This window comes from Leucoraja erinacea, chromosome 20 (assembly GCF_028641065.1).
Source record: "Leucoraja erinacea ecotype New England chromosome 20, Leri_hhj_1, whole genome shotgun sequence".
In the NCBI taxonomy this organism is placed as follows: Eukaryota; Metazoa; Chordata; class Chondrichthyes; order Rajiformes; family Rajidae; genus Leucoraja; species Leucoraja erinaceus.
The window spans coordinates 25,353,486-25,372,641 of record NC_073396.1 but is presented as its reverse complement, the minus strand read 5'-3'; the positions used below and the strand labels follow the sequence as shown (position 1 = coordinate 25,372,641).

The 19,156-nt window shown below is 40.8% G+C and overlaps 1 protein-coding gene across 4 annotated transcripts in view; it reads right to left on the bottom strand.

Moving 5' to 3' along the window:
• parn (poly(A)-specific ribonuclease (deadenylation nuclease)) overlaps positions 1-19,156 on the bottom strand; it is a 119,723-nt gene that overhangs the window by 62,325 nt on the left and 38,242 nt on the right. For all 4 annotated transcript variants that reach the window (XM_055651691.1, XM_055651693.1, XM_055651692.1 and 1 more), the window contains exons 18-20: positions 15,208-15,277; positions 4,241-4,296; positions 2,574-2,660 (exon numbers count right to left, since the gene is read on the bottom strand). In XM_055651691.1, coding sequence (XP_055507666.1) covers positions 2,574-2,660; positions 4,241-4,296; positions 15,208-15,277 — 213 coding nt within the window. The remainder of the gene's footprint in view (positions 1-2,573; positions 2,661-4,240; positions 4,297-15,207; positions 15,278-19,156) is intronic.

Sequence of the window (19,156 nt, the reverse complement as noted above, 5' to 3'; positions counted from 1 at the left end):
CATAGAGAGGGCCAGAGACCAGTGTTCGATCCCAACTACGGGTGCTGTCTGTACAGAGTTTGCACGCTCTTCTTGTGACCATGTGGGTTTTTTCTCCGGATGCTCCAGTTTCCTCCCACATTCCAAAGGGGCGGGTTTTAGGTGAATTAGGTTCTGTAAATCGTCACGAGAGCAGGATAGACTAGCATGTGCGGTGATTGTTTGTCCGCGTTGACTCGGTAGACCAAGGGGCCCGTTTCCACACTGTATCTCTAAACTATACTTCAAAGCAAAATATTGTAAGTGTTGGTTTATTCTGAAATACAAATTGAAACTGGTGACCATTTAAGGAACTGCAGATGCTGGAATTGTGAGCAAAACATGAAGTCCTAGAGGAACTCAGCAGCATCTGTGGAGGGAATTGACATTTCAGGTCCGGGCCCTTATTCAGACTGTAATATGAAGAGGGGTTCTGACCCGATACACCGCCTATGCCCAGAGATGCAATTTGATCCATTGAGTTATTCTTGCACTTTGCGATTTGCAAACAGAAAATATTGGAATTGTTCAATGGGTCAACCCACACAATCAGTTTCCATTTCAGGTTCTGAAGAATGGTCCTGACCATCCTTTTTCTCCAGACATACTGACTGACCCGCTGAGTTACTCCGGCACTTTGTATCTACCTCCATTTCAGGTCGAAGAGGCAAAATGCTGGAGTAACTCAGCGGGTCAGGCAGTATCCCTGGACGTTTCAGGTCGACGACTTTCATCAGAAGAATTTCAACAATTTCTGCTATTCCACAATGCCCGAGAAGTTAACAGTGTTTCTCTCTGTCCAAAGATGTTACCTGATCCAATGAGCATTATCAAATAATGAGAAAAATAACTTTGGAACACTCAAGTTCTTATTGTTGGACTCTCACCCTCTCAAAGCATTTCATTTAAAATAATGTCAGTGTTTGCATAGACTCAATGCCAAAAGACAAGCATCTTTATTGATGCCATAAGAAACACAAAGATCGGAAATTAGATTTCCATTTTTTGGGACGAGTTATTGAATTTTGTTTTATTAGGAATGATCTTATTGAATGCCAAAGCTGGCTTGATCTTTTTAATCAATAGAGCCTTCTCAGAACTCCTTCTGAATATATTTAAGATGAACCTTCAACAGCCTTTGGCAGCAGAGATTCTCCACTCATTGGGTGAAGAAACCCTTCCTCATCGTCTTAAATGGCTTATCCCAGATCATTGTGGCGCGATTTCCTATTTCTGGACTTCCCCACCATCGGGAACACATTCTTCCTTCATCTCGTCTGCCCAAACCTGTCAGGATTTCATAAGGTTCAGCATGGTCCTCTCTCATTCTGCTAAACTCCAGTGAATACAAGGCTAATTGCCCCAATCTTTCTTCATACACCAGTCCTTCAATTCCTGTGAACCTTCACTACACTCCCTCAGCACGGGACCATGTGCCATCCGATAAGGAGACCAAAACGGAACACAATATTCAAGGTGTGGTCTCACCAAGGCACTATACTCAATTATTCTTACTCTGAAAGCCAGCATGTTATTTGCCTTCATTATCTTGTGCTACACTGCCATGCTTTCTTCCATTCAATGATATACCAGGGCACCAGGTCTCATTTCACCCCCCACCCTCCTTTTCCTAATTTCTCATTGTTTGTAGAGTAATATATCCCTTCTCGTTTTTGCCAAAGTGCATAATCTTGCATTTATCCACATGACGGCACATTTCCTCAACTTGTCCAAATCACACTGGAGCTTTTTTTGCATCCTCATTACTAGCTCACATTTCTATTCAGCTTTATGCTACCAGAAAATTTGGAGATAGGGCATTCAATTCCCTCACCTACAATTATTAATATATGTCGTAAATAGATGGGGTCCAAGCACTCAATCCTGTGGTACCTGCCTGCCATTTGGAAACTATCCATTTCCTAGATGCCAGTCAGTACTCAACACATACAAGTACTTCATAACAAATCCTACATGCTTTAATTGTGCCAATTCCTTAAACAGGGACGCCACCCATTCCTTCTATCCAGAGATGCTGCCTGTCCTGATGGCCTGTAGACTGAAGGCATTGATCTCGCTCCTTAACACTAAATGCCGATTCCAATGTTCAAGTCCACGTCATGCAGTTGAGTACAGGTTCGTCCTCAGATGCGACATTTGAGAAAAGAGATTAAGATATTTTTTTTAAATGGTTTTAGAACAATTAATCAAATTATACTGGGGGGAAAAAAAAATCAACCAAAGAAAATTATTTTCATAATACCACAGAAACCTACCCCAGAGTTTGGGGTAGACAAAAGTTAATTCTGGGTGGCAATGGGCATTATCCAGAAATACTAAAATTGTTTCTACAAAAGGAACAACACAAAATGTATAAAACTGCCTCTCAGTCTTCCAAGGATTCTTCAAAAGAAACTTGCATATAGATCTAGTTCCAATGATTGATAACTTTAAGTCCGTTGCTTTAAAAGGAAACGGTGCTAACCAGTTGGCTAAATTGTTATCAAATGAATAAATGTTGGAAGTAAGTTGCAAAACAAATTGAAGGATCCTACCAAAGGCACTGAAAAGTTGGTAGAGATCACTGGTCTTCCACTCCTTGGGAAAACGAACATGTAGAACATGGTCCCTCTTAGGTTGCACTGAAAGAGAAAAGCAAATGCTGTAGATCTTCATCATAAAACTTTGGTGCTTCAGGGATTTAAAACTTGGCGGACAAAAGAGAAATTAGTACAATTTGTTCTCTCAACAATGAATCAGTTAAAAATAGATGCATATGCAAGTGAAAGCCTGCCAATAACCAGTCATGGTTTAATCCTAGAACAACTGATGGCCTTCATTATTGCTAAACCCTTTTCATTTCTTCCAATGAGCTGTTGTATAGATTCTTCCTTTTCCCTTAAGCTTGTCTAACATTCCTTTCCGGAAAGTATCCAATGGAAATGCTACACACTTTTGAAAGAAAAGAAAAGACCACCGTGAGTACAGAGCTTGATTTTTCTCTTTACCAGAATTCTCTGTAATCAGGTCAATGCCTGCTCCCTAGATGAGGAGCCAGTGGGCTGAGGGAGCTGAGAAGGGGAGGAGAAAGTAAGGACTACCTGAAATTAGAGAAGTCAACATTCATACCACTGGGGTGTAAAATGCCCAAGCGAAATATGAGGTGCTGCTCCTCCAATTTACAGTCGTCCTCACTCTGGCCATGGAGGAGGCCGAGGACAGAAAGGTCGGATTCGGAAACAGGAGGGGGAGTTGAAGTGCTGAGCCACCGGGAGATCAGGTTGGTTATTGCGAACCGAGCGGAGGTGTTCGGCGAAGCGATCGCCAAGCCGACGCTTGGTCTCACCGGTGTAGAGCAGCTGACGCCTGGAGTAGCGGATACAATAGATGACGTTGGAGGAGGTGCAGGTGAACCTCTGCCGCACCTGGAACGATGCTTGGGTCCTTGAATGGAGTCAAGGGGGGAGGCAAAGAGACAAGTGCAGCATTTCTTGCGGTTGCAAGGGAAAGTGCCCGGAGAGGGGGTGGTTCGGGTGGGAAGGGACCAGGGAGTTGCGGAGGGAGCGGTCTCTGCGGAAAGCAGACAGGGGAGGAGACGGGAAGATGTGGCAAGTGGTGGGGTCACGTTGGAGGTGGCGAAAATGGCGGAGGATTATTTGTTGTACGTGGCGGCTGGTAGGGCGGAAGGTGAGGACAAGGGGGACTCTGCCCTTGATACGAGTGGGGGGAGGATGGGGAGTGAGAGAAGAGTCACGGGGTATAGAAGAGACCCTGGTAAGCCTCATCTATGGTAGATGAGGGGAACCTTACTTGGTAGTTTAGTTTACTGTTGTCACATGCAGAGGTATGGTGAAAAGCTTTTGTTTGTATGCTATCCTGTTAAAAAACTAAACATAAAAGCAATTTTGCAGAAATTTCACTAAATCCTGACCTTTTTTCCCCTCCATTTCCTTAATGTAATCATATTGGGATTATATATATTTGACAATTAGAAACACTTTGTATTACAATACTATTAATGTAGTCTATTAGCAGTGGAACATAAAGCACACGTTGAAATTCTAAGGTAACAAAGTGCAAAATTATTTAAAATACCATTTGGCTCTTGGTATAAAATTATTTCAATAGCCTTAGGGAATTTAACACAAAACAGGAAATTGCTGTATGGAACTGACAAATTGATGCACATTTATGTACATTCTAGTTAAAATTATGTACTTACAATCTGGTCCACTGAGGTTTAGGTAGGGAATGTCGATCACTCTCATTAGAAACAGTCTGCATTAAAAAAGAAAGAAACCACTGAAGATTAGTAATGAGAAGTGAAACAAAGATAGCTGTCTGGACGCATTACCTGCTGCTATGTTGGAATGGTGAACTGGCTGAAGTATGCAGCAGGCACAACCCCATTTCTCTCAGCCTGGTGTAAGTTACACCATGGGTTTATTTCTGTGCAATTTTTTTTTAATTGCTTTGAGAAGTGATGTTAATTAAAGGCAGTGGGCTAATCAAAAAAGGAACCGACGGACCCATCAGTGCACCCCAAGATGCATCCAGCTGCCTAAACTACCCTAAATATGCCAAAGATGGGCACTAAATGTTGGAGCAACCCAGCAGGTCAGGCAGCATCTCTGGGGAAAAGAAATGGGTGCCGTTTCGCGTCGGAAGGGTCCAGACGCAAAATAAACCCATCCTTTTTCTGCACCTCTGGGTAACTCCAGCACTGTGTGTCTATCTTTAGTATAAATCTTCATCTGCGTGTCTTGGTTTCTAAATATGCAAGATACCAGGGCTGCCAACTCTCACGCACTGAGCGTGAAACACAAGCATTTCGACAAATTCTCACGCTTTCACGCTGATCATAAGTTTCTTATGCTCGGTCGTGAGAAATTCTGTGATCAACGAGAATTTCAAAACGCATATCAACTGGAGCGACAGATGGGGCAAGGGGCGACAGATGGCGTAATGGGCTAAGTGTTCGGCTGGCGACCGGAAGGTAGCCGGTTCGAATCCCGCTTGGAGTGCATACTGTCGTTGTGTCCTTGGGCAAGACACTTCACCCACCTTTGCCTGCGTGTGAATGTGTGTGAGTGATTGGTGGTGGTCGGAGGGGCCGTTGGGGCAGATTAGCAGCCACACTTCCGTCAGTCTGCCCCAGGGCAGCTGTGGCTACAGAAGTAGCTCACCACCACCGAGTGTGACTGAGGAGTGAATGAATAATGCGATGTAAAGCGCCTTGAGTATCTAGAATGGCGCTATATAAATCCCATCCATTATTATTATTATTTAACTGCATGGGCCGCGGGCGTTGGAGAGCCAGGGCTGAGGGAGGGATGGACGCAGGAGCAGAAGCAGCGGCGGGGGCAGATGCGGACGGGGAGCCGGGGCTGGAGAGTGTTTGCGGGGCTGGCGAGTCGCTCCGGTCATGGAGCAGCCTCAGTGCAAGAGTCCCAGGTGGCTGGAGGCGTCGGAAGTGTTGTGCCGCTGCCGTTAGTCTTTGTGCCGCATTTGCCCTGGTGACCGACATGGATCAGGCAGCGTCTCTGGAGAGAAGGAATGGGTGACCCTAAGGGTCTTGACCCGAAACCTTTGGAAGGGTCTCGACCCGAAACGTCATCCATTCCTTCTCTCCAGAGATGCTGAATGTCCCGCTGAGTTGCTCCAGCATTTTGTGTCTCTCCGGTTTAAACCAGCATCTGCAGCTCCTTCGCACACAATGAGACCCAACAAGACGACTTTGATGCTAGTACCACTCGGGTGGGGGAGGGACAGGGAGAGAGAGGGGATCGATATTCATACTCAATCGGGGAAATTAGTTGATATGTCTTTACATTGATATTTTGTTCATCTTTAAATGCAAGTCTTGGATTCATGTATCGTGGGAACAAATAAGCAAAGGCAAGATAGTAAATATAAACTACAAATTAACTTCAGAAAATGAAACTTGTAGAGATGAGCTTTGCCCCTCACTTTACAAAGAATAACCTCTGGGATTATGCAGTAAATGCCAATCAAATACTCTGCAGCCTTGGGATAATATCGTTCATGTTCAAATCCGATAGGTAAGTCTTGATTTGTACAGTATTATTAATAGTTCAAAGACACAGCATGGAAACAGGCCCATCAGTCCCTCGAGTCCGTGCCGACCATCGATCACCCGTTCACACTGGTTCTATGTTAGCCCATTTCTCATCCACTCCCTATACACTAGGGGGAAATTCACAGAGGGCCAATTAACCTACACACCCCCACGTCTTTGGGATGTGGGAGAAAACGGGAGCACCCGGAGGAAACCCACGCGGTCACAGGGAGAACGTGCAAACTCCACACTGACAGAACCCGAGACCAGGATTGAACCCGGGTCTCCGTTGTTGAGGGGCATTAATTGTAATGCTAATACTTGGGCCTCCACTGATACACTGGGATGATTACCCAATATTACTGATTATTAATCCATTGTATTATTTATTATATGCGCTGCGCCCGTTCTCCTTTATCTGTACATTGTGAGCGGCATTTAATTGCTTCCGTTGTAGCATGAAATTATATTTTCCTGCAGCCAACAGGACCAATGTACACCTTTTACTACTTTAATACTGGCTCCAGGCTTGTTCATTCATTGAACAATAAATGGAAAACTATTTTCGATCATACAAAATTAATAGTCTAAAAAGAACACCAGCCTCTGGCGTTGCTCAACCAGGTTTGTTGAATCAATACAACAGTTTTTCAAAAAGCTGTCTGCTATTGTGTGCTGGTTAGACACTAAATTGACTGGTAGATACATTTGACTTCTGATGATGTCAGGTACAATTAATCATTCTATCTATTTTAGTTTTTAACTTCACTTGCAAAAACTGAAATTTCAGGCAATAACATATATAAAGCATACAGCGGGCAAAATAAAGCCCCATTACTTTTAGACAAACTTTAGGGGAGTACTTGTAAATTAGTCAGCTGCCTCAATTTAAGCAAAATGTATGTATTTACAGACACTCTCAGATTTACGCAATAGGTAATTTATGTAAACAATTTACAGCTTATTCAGGAAATAAGAATTCTAGGTTGGAACCAGGCATAAGTTTATCTTCATATGGCAAGCTACAAGAGTCTTTTAATACGTTTACACCACAGTGTCATGCCCACAGTGTGCTTCAACATGATAACACTGCAGGCCCTATCTACACTTTCCAACTAACCAATCCATCTTACAGGCCACGTTGCAAGAATATAGTCTGAGTTAGCCAAAATTGCTGTTTATGTGATAAAAGCACAAAGAACAGATAATTTGATCGGCTAACGTCACTAGGAGTAGAAAAATTGAGAGTCTCGCAATTGGAAAATGCAGTTTAATGACTGAAACACTCAGACCATGAAGTGTGAATTTGACGTTAGAAGTAGTCTCTGCCCCAGGAAATCTCAGAATAAAGTCTGAGAGAATGAAAAGAACTCAAACTCCTGCTCCAAGCTGATATTCATCAATTCCCATTGTAATCGGCGAGTACGAACATGATTTGCGTTGACAAAAACGAACCGATGTTTAAATAATCAGCCGTCACTATCTTGAGACAACACGCATACAAAATGGTTACTTTGAGGATAACCAAGAATCAATGACGTTGCATTCCAAATCCATTGTGGTCTTCAGTAGTGAATATGAAAATTAGGAGATGCACAATACAAAGGAAACATTTGAAAGAATCTTGTGATGTTGGCAACATTTTTATTAGATCAAAATCCCATTTGTAGGTTAAACCACTGTTTTAATGCTCAAGGAACTCCTGAGGGTGACCCCCCATTTTAAAAAGTGGCAGGAGAGGAAGGCATGAGGTAGGTAGTGATGGAATTTTATCAGATTCAAATAAAGAGGCGGCATAGACCATGGGCAGCACAATCACGCAGCTAGTAGAGCTGCTGCCTCCCAGCGCTAGTGACCTGGGTTTGATCCTGACCTCGGTGCTGACTGTGTGGAGTTTGCATTTTCCCCGTGACCGTTGAATTCATACGGGTACTCCAGTTTCCTCCCACATACTAAAGACATGCAGGTTTGTAGATTAATTGGCTTGTGTAAAATTGCCCCAAGTGTGTCAGGAGTAGATGTGAAAGTGAATAACAGAACCAGTGTGAACGAGTGATCGCTGGTCAGCGTTGATTCTGTGGGCCAAAGGGTCCGTTTCCATGCTGTTTCTTTAAAATAAACAATGATAGAGGAAAACATGAGCAAAATAAGGCAAACCTTTCACCATGATGCAATTTTTTTTTTTAGAAATCCTACAATTCATTTTTGATCAAACAAAATGCAAGAATGATAAGAATGGAAAGCCAGTACCGCAGGCTAGAGTACAAATGTGTACACTAGTTATCAGTACTGCTCTCAGTATTCACTCCTAAATTTCCTGCTGCTCCCGTTGCTAAATGTCAATTTGTCATTTCTACGCCAACTGCCAGTTTGTTGTGTAGGAAGGAACTGCAGATGCTGGTTTACACAGAAGATAGACAGAAAATGCTGGAGTAACTCAGCAGTTCAGCCAGCATCTCTGGAGCACAAAATGCTGGAGTCTGAAGAAGGGTCTCAACCCAAAAGTCACTTATTCCTTTTCTCCAGGATTACTGCCTGTCCCGCTGAGTTACTCCAGCTTTTTGTGTCCAACTACCAGAGAAAGGCTAAATTGTCACAAGTGCACAGCTCACTAATAACCATAAAGGTAGTTCTGCTATAATGAAATAACACAAAAAATAAAGGCTGAATGGTACGTTTAGTATTACATTTAATGGAGTATCGTTGCACAAGTGTCACATGACTGATTGCTTGTCTAATTCAATGGTCACCCACGGTGAAACTGACTGACTGCATTCTTAAAGAGACAATGGTGTCCGATTACAGCAGGGAAGTTAAATAGAAACTTCAGATTGTCAATTACCAAAGGAATGTTTTAACTGATTTGCTAGTTGCGGAACAAAATCATGTTGTAATCAATTCGGCCTGCATGATGCAAATATAGCTCCTTAATTCAGCAATTGCCTTATATTCAATTCACAACATTGAAATGTGCTAAAATATAATTACCTGTAAAGATATTGAATAAAGTATCATCCTGGGAAGTCTACACATTGCATGCATATACATCGTATACACTTCAAGCAGCCACGGAAAGACCACCAGCATAATCAAGGACCAGTCTCACCCTGGTCCGTCTTCTCCCCTCTGGCAAGTTTGAAAACGCACACCTCCAGATTCAGGGACAGTTTCTTCCCAGCTGTTATCAGGCAACTGAATCATCCTATTACCAGCTAGGGTACAGACCTGACCTCCCATCTACCTCATTGGAGACCTTTGAGCAATCTTTAAATCAGACTTTATCTTCCAGTAAACATTGTATCCTTTATCTGCACACTGGACAGCTTGATTGTAATCACATATAGTCATTTCTTTGACTAGATAGCAAACAAAACCGTTTTACTTTGGTACATGCGAGTATAAGAAAATATTTTTTTTACTGTATAATTAAAGGGAATTATGCAGATGAAAAATGAAATAACAGGCAGTCGCAAAGTAGTTATTACTAGCGTACAAGACTTTGACTATTAAACAATTGACACAAGTTCAAATCAATGATACTTTGTCACATGTAGCAGGGTACAATGAAATTTTGTTTTTGCATACAATCCGAAAAAATCATTCAGCAGCCTTTAGTACACAATGAGTCACTGCGTTCCTGGCACCGACAGTTTCAAAAGTTCTTGGTACAGTCTTACCATCATCATACATGGCAGCCAGGAAATACATTAATTTCAAGCAATTAAATAATTTTGCAATAAAAGATTCCTATCAGTGGCTATAAAGCTATCAGGTTGCAATCAAATCCCACTTAGCTCAGTTGGGATATTCAATTCAGAAATAGTAAATGTCACCCTGGCCCACATGCCATGAAGAAATAATGTTTTTAAACAAATAACTTGAAACCAGGTCAATTGGCATTGTAGGGCTTTTATTTGTGAGCAGAAGCTCACCTATAAATGAACAGAACACTCCTATGATACTGTGGAGAGCTATTTCTAATTTAGTACCGATAACCAGCAAGGAAAATGTGCCAAGATCCAGTGCAAATATGTTCAATTTGAAAGTCTTGCATTAGAATTTACCTTTGATCCATTCATACACAATGTATTAGAATATTTGGCACATCTGCTTCATTTACAAGTTATTTTGGAACCATTTTACAAAAATCAAGCAAATTAACGATGCGAATTATGCAAATGCTTCTCCACCTTTTCAAAAATGGAACAGAAGAGGAATATTAACTACTGCTCAGTTTGGCATTACCAAATCCCTATCTGCCCACTTACTGTCATTATAATTCTTCATTATGAACTCACTTTTTAGGACTCCTGTCATCACATTCTACTAATTTTGTATCTTTAATTTGTAGAGACCTATATGAGGAAAGCATATTAAGCTGAACAGATTTCACATGCAATGATTCAGTACCAGATGATGCATTTTTCTCCCAAATTCAATTATTATCAATATAGCAGGTTTGGTGCAAGACCTTGGTGAGACTGTATTTAGTGTTCAGTTTAGGGTTTCCTGCTATTGGAAGAATATCATTAGGCTGGAAAGAGTGAAGAAATTTACAAGGAGGTTGTCAGGTCTTGATGGACTGAGCTACAGGAAAGGTTAGGCAGGAGATGAAATGATTCCTTAGAGTTCAGGAGGCCGAGGGCGGTGTGCTTATAATATTGAGGGGAAGAGAGATGGTGAATGCACAGAGTCTTTTACCTAGGATAGGGGAAATCAAGAACCAGAAGACATAGGTTTACAGTAAAGGGCACGATTTAATACTAACCTAAGGGGCAACATTTTAACTGAAATTGGTGGGTCCATGGAATGATCTGCCAGAGGAGGTAGTTGTGGCAGGCACTATAACAAATTTAAACAAAAACACCCATTTGCCTTGTACCTTGGACAGATACAAGGATAGGAAAGGTTTAGAAGGACATGGGCCAAACGGGACTAGCTTAGATGGAGCAAGTACGTCAGCATGGTCAAGTTGGGCTGAAAGTTCTCTATGATAGTTATATGACAATTACTTGAAATGGAAAATCTTCTGAATTACATATCCAGAGTGATTCCCGAAAATACAGTAAAATTCAAAAATGATAAGAGATTAATCGTCTAAATTCTCAACACCTGGAATGGAACCCCCTTCAGGCAGGGGCTACCGTCGGAGGAGCAAAATAATAACTGCACCAAATTTACTGCACTCAATTAAAGAGTAGATAGAGACAAATGAAATGAAAACAATGTACTGAGCTGTTCCATTATATTCATTTGCTTGGTATGCAGAATTAATCATACTTATTATTTTTAATTTTCAGTTCAGTTTATTGTCACGTTCTGAGGTACAGTGAAAAGCTTTTGTTGCGTGCTGTCCAGTCAGCAGATAGACCATACATGATTACAATCAAGCCATTTACAGTGTATAGATACAAGGTTAGTGTAATGTAAAGCCAGCAAAGTCTGATCATGGATAGTCAGAGGGTCACCAAATTTAAAAAAAAAGAGAGAAGATAAGGTTGGAGGTGGTGCAAATGAACCTCTGTCCAGGGACCCCGACAGTCCTTTCAGGTTAGGCAGAGGTTCACCTGCACCTTCTCCAACCTCATGATGTAGACTCTTATACATCGGCGAGACCAGTCTGAAGAAGGGTCTTGACCCTAAACGTCACCCATTCCTGCTCTCCAGACTCCAGCTTTCTGCGTCTATCTTTGGTTTAAACCAGCATCTGCAGTTCCTTTAAAACATCAAGAGAAACTAGCCTTCTCAACAAAACAATGGAATAGATTGATTTCCTTCAACAAATGATAGTACAGTTTACCTGCCCTATCAGAGTATTTTCATTCACTCAGGAGTTTCTCTAATAAATAGGTTTTTTTAAACAAATCGGATAACATACTATTGCAAGTGGAAGTTGCAGGTTGGATTACATTCCCCATTTATTTTCAATTATTCAAATTGCTTCCCACAAACTGATAAAATAAAGGTTTCCATATGATCCACTGATGCAGTTTAATCCATGTATACAGTGGCTTTCAAAGGTTTTCATACCCCTTGAACCTTTCCACATTTTGTCACGTTACAACCACAAGCATAAATGTTAAAATGGTAAATGGTAAACGTAAATTTATTGGGATTTTATGTGATAGACCAACACTAAGTGGTGCATAATTGTGAAGAAGTGGAAGGAAAATGATACATGGTTTTCTAATTTTTTTACAAATAAAAAACTGAAAACTGTGGAGTGCAAAAGTATTCAGCCCCCTTTACTCTGGTACCCCTAAATAAAATCCAGTGCAACCAATTGCCTTCAGAAGTCACCTAATTAGTAAATAGAGTCCACTTGTGTGTAATCTAATCTCAGTATAAATACAGCTGTTCTGTGAAGGCCTCAGAGGTTTGTTAGAGAACATTAGTGAACAAACAGCATCATGAAGCCCAAGGAACACACCAGACAGGTCAGGGATAAAGTTGTGGAGAAGTTTAAAGCAGGGTTAGGTTATAAAAAAAATATCCCAAGCTTTGAACATCTCACGGAGCACTGTTCAATCCATCATCCGAAAATGGAAAAAGTATGGCACAACTGCAAACCTACCAAGACATGGCCGTCCACCTAAACTGACAGGCCAGGCAAGGAGAGCATTGATCAGAGAAGCAGCCAAGAGGCCCATGGTAACTCTGGAGGAGCTGCAGAGATCCACAGCTCAGGTGGGAGAACCTGTCCACAGGACAACTATTAGTCGTGCACTCCACAAACCGGGCCTTTATGGAAGAGTGGCAAGAAGAAAGCCATTGTTGAAAATAAGCCATAAGAAGTCCCGTTTGCAGTTTGCCACAAGCCATGTGGGGGACACAGCAAACATGTGGAGGATGGTGCTATGGTCAGATGAGACCCAAATTGAAGTTTTTGGCCTAAATGCAAAACGCTATGTGTGGTGGAAAACTAACACTGCACATCACCCTGAACACACCATCCCCACTATGAAACATGGTGGTGGCAGCATCATGCTGTGGGGATGCTTTTCTTCAGCAGGGACAGGGAAGCTGGTCAGAGTTGATGAGAAGATGGATGGAGCCAAATACGGGGTAATCTTGGAAGAAAACCTGTTAAGAGTCTGCAAAAGACTTGAGACTGGGGCGGAGGTTCACCTTCCAGCAGGACAACGACCCTAAACATACAGCCAGAGCTACAATGGAATGGTTTAGATCAAAGCATATTCATGTGTTAGAATGGCCCAGTCAAAGTCCAGACCTAAATCCAATTGAGAATCTCTGGCAAAACTTGAAAATTGCTGTTCACAGACACTCTCCATCCAACCTGACTGAGCTTGAGCTATTTTGCAAAGAAGAATGGGCAAAAATGTCAGTCTCTAGATGTGCAAAGCTGGTAGAGACATACCCCAAAAGACTTGCAGCTGTAATTGCAGTGAAAGGTGGTTCTACAAAGTATTGACTCAGGGGGGGCTGAATACTTTTGCACGCCACACTTTTCAGTTTTTTATTTGTAAAATAATTTGAAAACCATGTATCATTTTCCTTCCACTTCACAATTATGCACCACTTTGTGTTGGTCTATCACATAAAATCCCAATAAAATGCATTTACGTTTGTGGTTGTAACGTGACAAAATGTGGAAAAGTTCAAGGGGTATGAATACTTTTGCAAGGCACTGTATATTGGCACCGGCTCCATTTCTCACTATAAGTTCAATGTTTAAAGAGGGAGCACCTTCCTGCACCAAGGCGGTATCTCTAAACACTAAGTGGAGACACTGCTGTGTTTCTGTGTAACGTAAACCAAATGAAAAAGCAGCTTCTGGCTCCTATTGCCTGCAATCATCCATCTTTCATTCTCAGATAAACTAAGAATCTATTGCATACCCTCAATTTAAATTTACACCACAATGACAATTAAAAAGATGAATGCCTGAACGACAACTGATGAAAAAGCATCCACTATCAACAGCCATTTGTGTTTTTTCGACAAGAACAACTGACTGAGGAGTCCCTGCTCATTTTCAGCTGTAGTTTTTCCACAGCCATTTAGTGATAAACAGGTACTGAAATTTGAATTCTTCACAGTCTCCCCAAATATTTGAAGATGAGTACTAAAAGTAACAATTGCTCGTGTTATATAGTGCAGAGATTTTTAAAAAAAGGGAAGAAAACTTGTCGGAAAAACATAGAATTGCATTGCAAAAGGACCATGCAAATCAAGACACAATGTCAGATCAATTCAAGTGAAACATCTTCTCTCAGGATAGCAAGCTGAATTATTGGGTATTTAATAAATAGATTAAAGGTTGGGCAAATTCTAAGGGAAGCAATTTAATGGATGTCAAACAACAAACGTGAATTACCAATGTAACATAAATTACATGATTTTTTATTTGACCGACTTCGGCAAAAGAACACAAGTTTGAATGGCACGAAGTGTGGTGTAACTCAGCAGGTCAGGCAGCATCTTTGAAGAACATGAAAATGTGAAGTTTTGGGTAAATGCCCTTCTTCAGACTTTAATCTGAAGAAAGGTCCCGACTGTCTGAAGCTCGTTGCGTCTACAAGAACACAACTTTGCTCAGCTTTCAAAATTTAAATTTACCACAAATATTTACTGATAATTTAAAATGTTCCCCTTTAAAGTTCTTCTCATTACTAACACGAACTAAGCAGATTTGATCAGTAGGATGTTACTTCTCACCGAGCAATATATCTAAACGTAGAATTGGAGACTGCAGTATGTCAAGAAAAGTATCTCAGTAACTTAGTAGGCAGATGCTGATAATTCACCACTAATACAAAGGAAAGAAAATTACACAAAACACATGCAACTGGACCATATTGCTGCTCTTAGCCCACTGTTTATTCTGGCTCCCATGACAGTATTTCATTCACATTTCTGGCTCCATAACCAAATCTTCCTGCTCAAAGCCCATTTAAAGTGAACCTGCCCAACAAATATAAGACAGCCTTCCAAAAACTTTTCATAGACACATCAGGAATCACATAGTAAAGATCTACCAGCATCAAGAAATGAAAGTAATTATATGCTAAATAAATGTGTTTGATCGATAGCTGTTAACTAAATACAAAACACTGAAACGGTCACAAACTAACAATAAAGAGACTTACTTGTTAATAAAAGGTTCAACCAATTTAGATTTTGCAGGAACAAAAACTTTAGGAGGGCTGAGAAATGAACCTAGTAAAAAGGGTATAAAAATGTCTTTAGGTTCAACCATTGAATTATAGCATCATGTTGATCCACTTTAAATATATTAAACGTACAAGTTAACAGAATTAAAGTTGCCAATGTAAATAAATGGACTGAGTCATCAGTGGTTTCATGACTAACAAACATTCATTTCCTCTGTTACTGGCTGCTCAAAAGAAGCCATTTAAATTAAAATTGACAATAAATAAATCTGGCAATAGGTAGATTCTTATAATATAGAACATTTTGTTCCTATATTCATTTCCTTTTCAAGTTTGGCAAATTTGCAAGGTGGTCCATAAATCAGCTCAGCTAACTCAACTGTCAAGGGTTTGAGTACTCAGAAATGTTTGCATTTATTTTCTACGCTTTGAATTATGTCAGCAGTGAGTATTTAACGTATATCCTCTCATAGAAACATGGAAAATAGGTGCAAGAGTAGCCAGCACCGCCATCCATTGTGATCATGGCTGATCGTATCCAATCAATAACCCGTGCCTGCCTTCTCCCCATATCCCTTGATGCCACCAGCCCCCAGAGCTCTATTTAACTCTCTCTTAAATCCATCCAGTGATTTGGCCTCCACTGCCCTCTGTGGCAGGGAATTCCACAAATTCACAACTCTCTGGGTGAAAAAGTTTTTTCTCATCTCAGCCTTAAATGGCCTCCCCTTTATTCTAAGGCTGCGGTCCCTGGTTCTGGACTCGCCCAACATTGGGACCATTTTTCCTGCATCTAGTTTGTCCAGTCCTTTTATAATTTTATATATTTCTATAAGATCCCCCTCATCCTTCTAAACTCCAGTGAATACAAGCCTAGTCTTTTCAATCTTTCCTCATATTTGCAACTACATTTACTTTTTATGCTTTTATGCCATTTTAGAATAGAGAACATAATAAAACTATGAGAGGCATAGATAGAGTAGCCAGTCAGGACTATTTTAGGATCGCAGAAAATCAAGTGCTAGAGGGCATAGCTTTAAAGGAGATTTTTTAAAGAATTGTGAGGGGCAAAGTTTTTTTTTGATAGAGGTTGATGAGTGTCTGGAAAGCACTGCTGGGATTGGTTAGTTTTAGAGATAGCAAGGAAACAGGCCCTTCAGCCCACCGAGTCCATGCTGACCAATGATCACCCATGCACTAGTTCTACGTTATTCCAGCTTTGCACCCATGGCCATGTAGATTTTCTCTGGGTGCTCCAGTTTCTTCCCACATTCCAAAGAAATTCAGTTTTTTGGGTTAATTGGCTTCTCTAAATTGTTCCTGAAGTATAGGGCCGATTAAACCCAAAAACTGCATCTGAAGAAGGGTTTCGGCCCGAAACGTTGCCTATTTCCTTCGCTCCATAGATGCTGCTGCACCCGCTGAGTTTCTCCAGCTTTTTTGTGTACCTTCGATTCTCCAGCATCTGCAGTTCCTTCTTAAAAACTGCATTTCTTTGGAATGTGGGAAGAAACTGGAACAACCAGAGAAAATCCACATGGTCATAGGGAAAACATACAAACTCCGTGCAAACAGCACTCGTAGTCAGGATCAAACCCAGGTCTCCGGTGCTGTAAAACAGAAGCTGTACTGCTGTGCCACAAATATGATAGAGGTATTAAGAGACTGCTGGATAGGCACGTGGATATGCAGAGAATGGAGGGATATTGACTATGTTCAGGCAGCTAAGAGTCGATTTTGGCATCATGTTAGGCTCACACACTGTGGGTTGAAGAGCCCGTTCCATACCATAATAGAAAGCAAAGAAAAAGGTCAATTTGGAATAAAGATGCCAACAGGATGGTTGATCAAAATTTTACTACAGTGGTATTTTTAATGGGAAACCACATGCATTAATCACAATGAATCAATTAGTTCCTGAAATGAATGCTTAAATTGACCACATATGTAATGTGCGAACATTCAGAACAATAGGATTCAGCATCCCAACTTGTGATGGAGGTTATGCACAAGTGGATTAACATGAAGCATTCAAATTACATAATTCAATGATATTTAAATATGTAATACATATAAATAAATATCACTGAACATAAATTGGCACCTTCTTGATGGATTTGTAAATCAGTTTTGCTTTACAATTAAAAGTTCAGCATGTGCTTACGGACCTTTATTTATTGCTAGTTGAAAAACGAACTCTCATCTAGGTATTTAAATTCCTTCATGGTCTTGTTAGTTTCTAACTTGTTCATGGCCTGCAGCATAGGAGCCACTGTACTCTCCTTAAACTTGGTTTCCCATCAGCTAGCAGTAGAAATTCATTCTCCTCCCGTCCTCCAAGAAATTTTATTGACCTCTCTCCAACTAGATTTTTGCTAATCAGCCCTCCTCATGATGTTCAAAGCCACATTTTGTTTGAATACCTTCCTGTACTATGCCGAAGGGCATTTTGCAAAGTCAAAGGCACGACAAGTTTTCAAATAATGTGTCACAATAACACCATGCTGACAAACTTAACCTAAAGGCAATCTGTTGGACTGGGGCAGTGAGGAAGACACAAAACAGGTTTGTGACGATTTAGACAAGCAGGTAGTTCTGCTATGACACTTTTCCAAAATACAAATATGATATAATGCGATTGATAAATTAGGGAACACTAATTGTATTACGTGGATCGAATTGGTTAAAATGCAATTTTGATTGGGAACTAGAAAACCACTTAAAAGTTACTTTGGAAATTGACAAGCAGAAAAAGAGTTGTCTTACAAAAAACAGTGCTGGAAGTCAAACCACTTCAATGTAACTTCCCCACAGTAATGAAATACCATTGCATGCCAATATCATTGGCCACCAGAGACAATCACATCTATTGATACGAGCAATGGTACTCTATTATACAATGTGGCACACAGCTTTTAGCATTCTTTAACTTTAAAAATAACACTTATTTCTGACAATGCAGCAGGAAAAAGAGCTTTGTTATAGCGAGAATAAAACACTCTAGCCTCCAACACGTCCCCCCCCCCCCCATTGACACAATTGTTTATATAACACTATTTCCTACATGAGGCTTCCTGACAATGCAAGTATACATTATAGCAGAACTACTTGTACAGACATGAAGGGCCGAAGGACCTGTCCCCAACATAAATAGAGGTGGTTATTTATTTTGGCAGGGGAAAAAAGGAACAAAGCAAAGTATTATTTACATGAAAGGTTGGGAAACATTGGTGTACAAAGGAACCATCGTTTATTCTGCACCACTTGCAGGTGCAGCAAGCAACTAAGGTGTGGGCGGACGTTCAAGTTAAATTCTATAGTGTGTTGTGTCATTTTCCTTTCTTTATTTTATATGGATGTATGGAAATCTAATTTCTTCTATGTAAAGCACTTTGGTTTCAACGCAAGTTGATTTAAATGTGCTATTTAAATAAAAATTACTTACTTACTAAATGGTACATTGATCTTCATTGCAGGAGGTTATGAACATAGGAGCAAGGGTGCCTTACTAGGATTATACAAGGCCTCAGTGTGACCACACCTGGTTTTGAGCTTTCTTACCCAAGGATGCACTTGCCATACAGAGAATACAACAAGGTTTCATGTGAACGATTCCAGGGATGGTTTTTGTACGAGGTGGGTCGACCAGATCTACATTTACCACAGTCTCTGATCTACCAAGGCTAGTCTGAGCACCACATTTACACCCACCCCATTACATTCTCAAATTTCCATCCATTTTCCTCAGATTCTACCACTCACCTTTGCCCCTTCGGGTAAATTACAGTGGCCAAATAACCTACATGTCTTTGGGGATGTGAGAAGATAGTGCGATACCTGGAAAAAGCAGTGACAGGGAGATGTGCTAGCTCTGTACAGACAAAACTGGAGGTCAGGATTGAACCCAAGTCACTGGGGTTGTGGG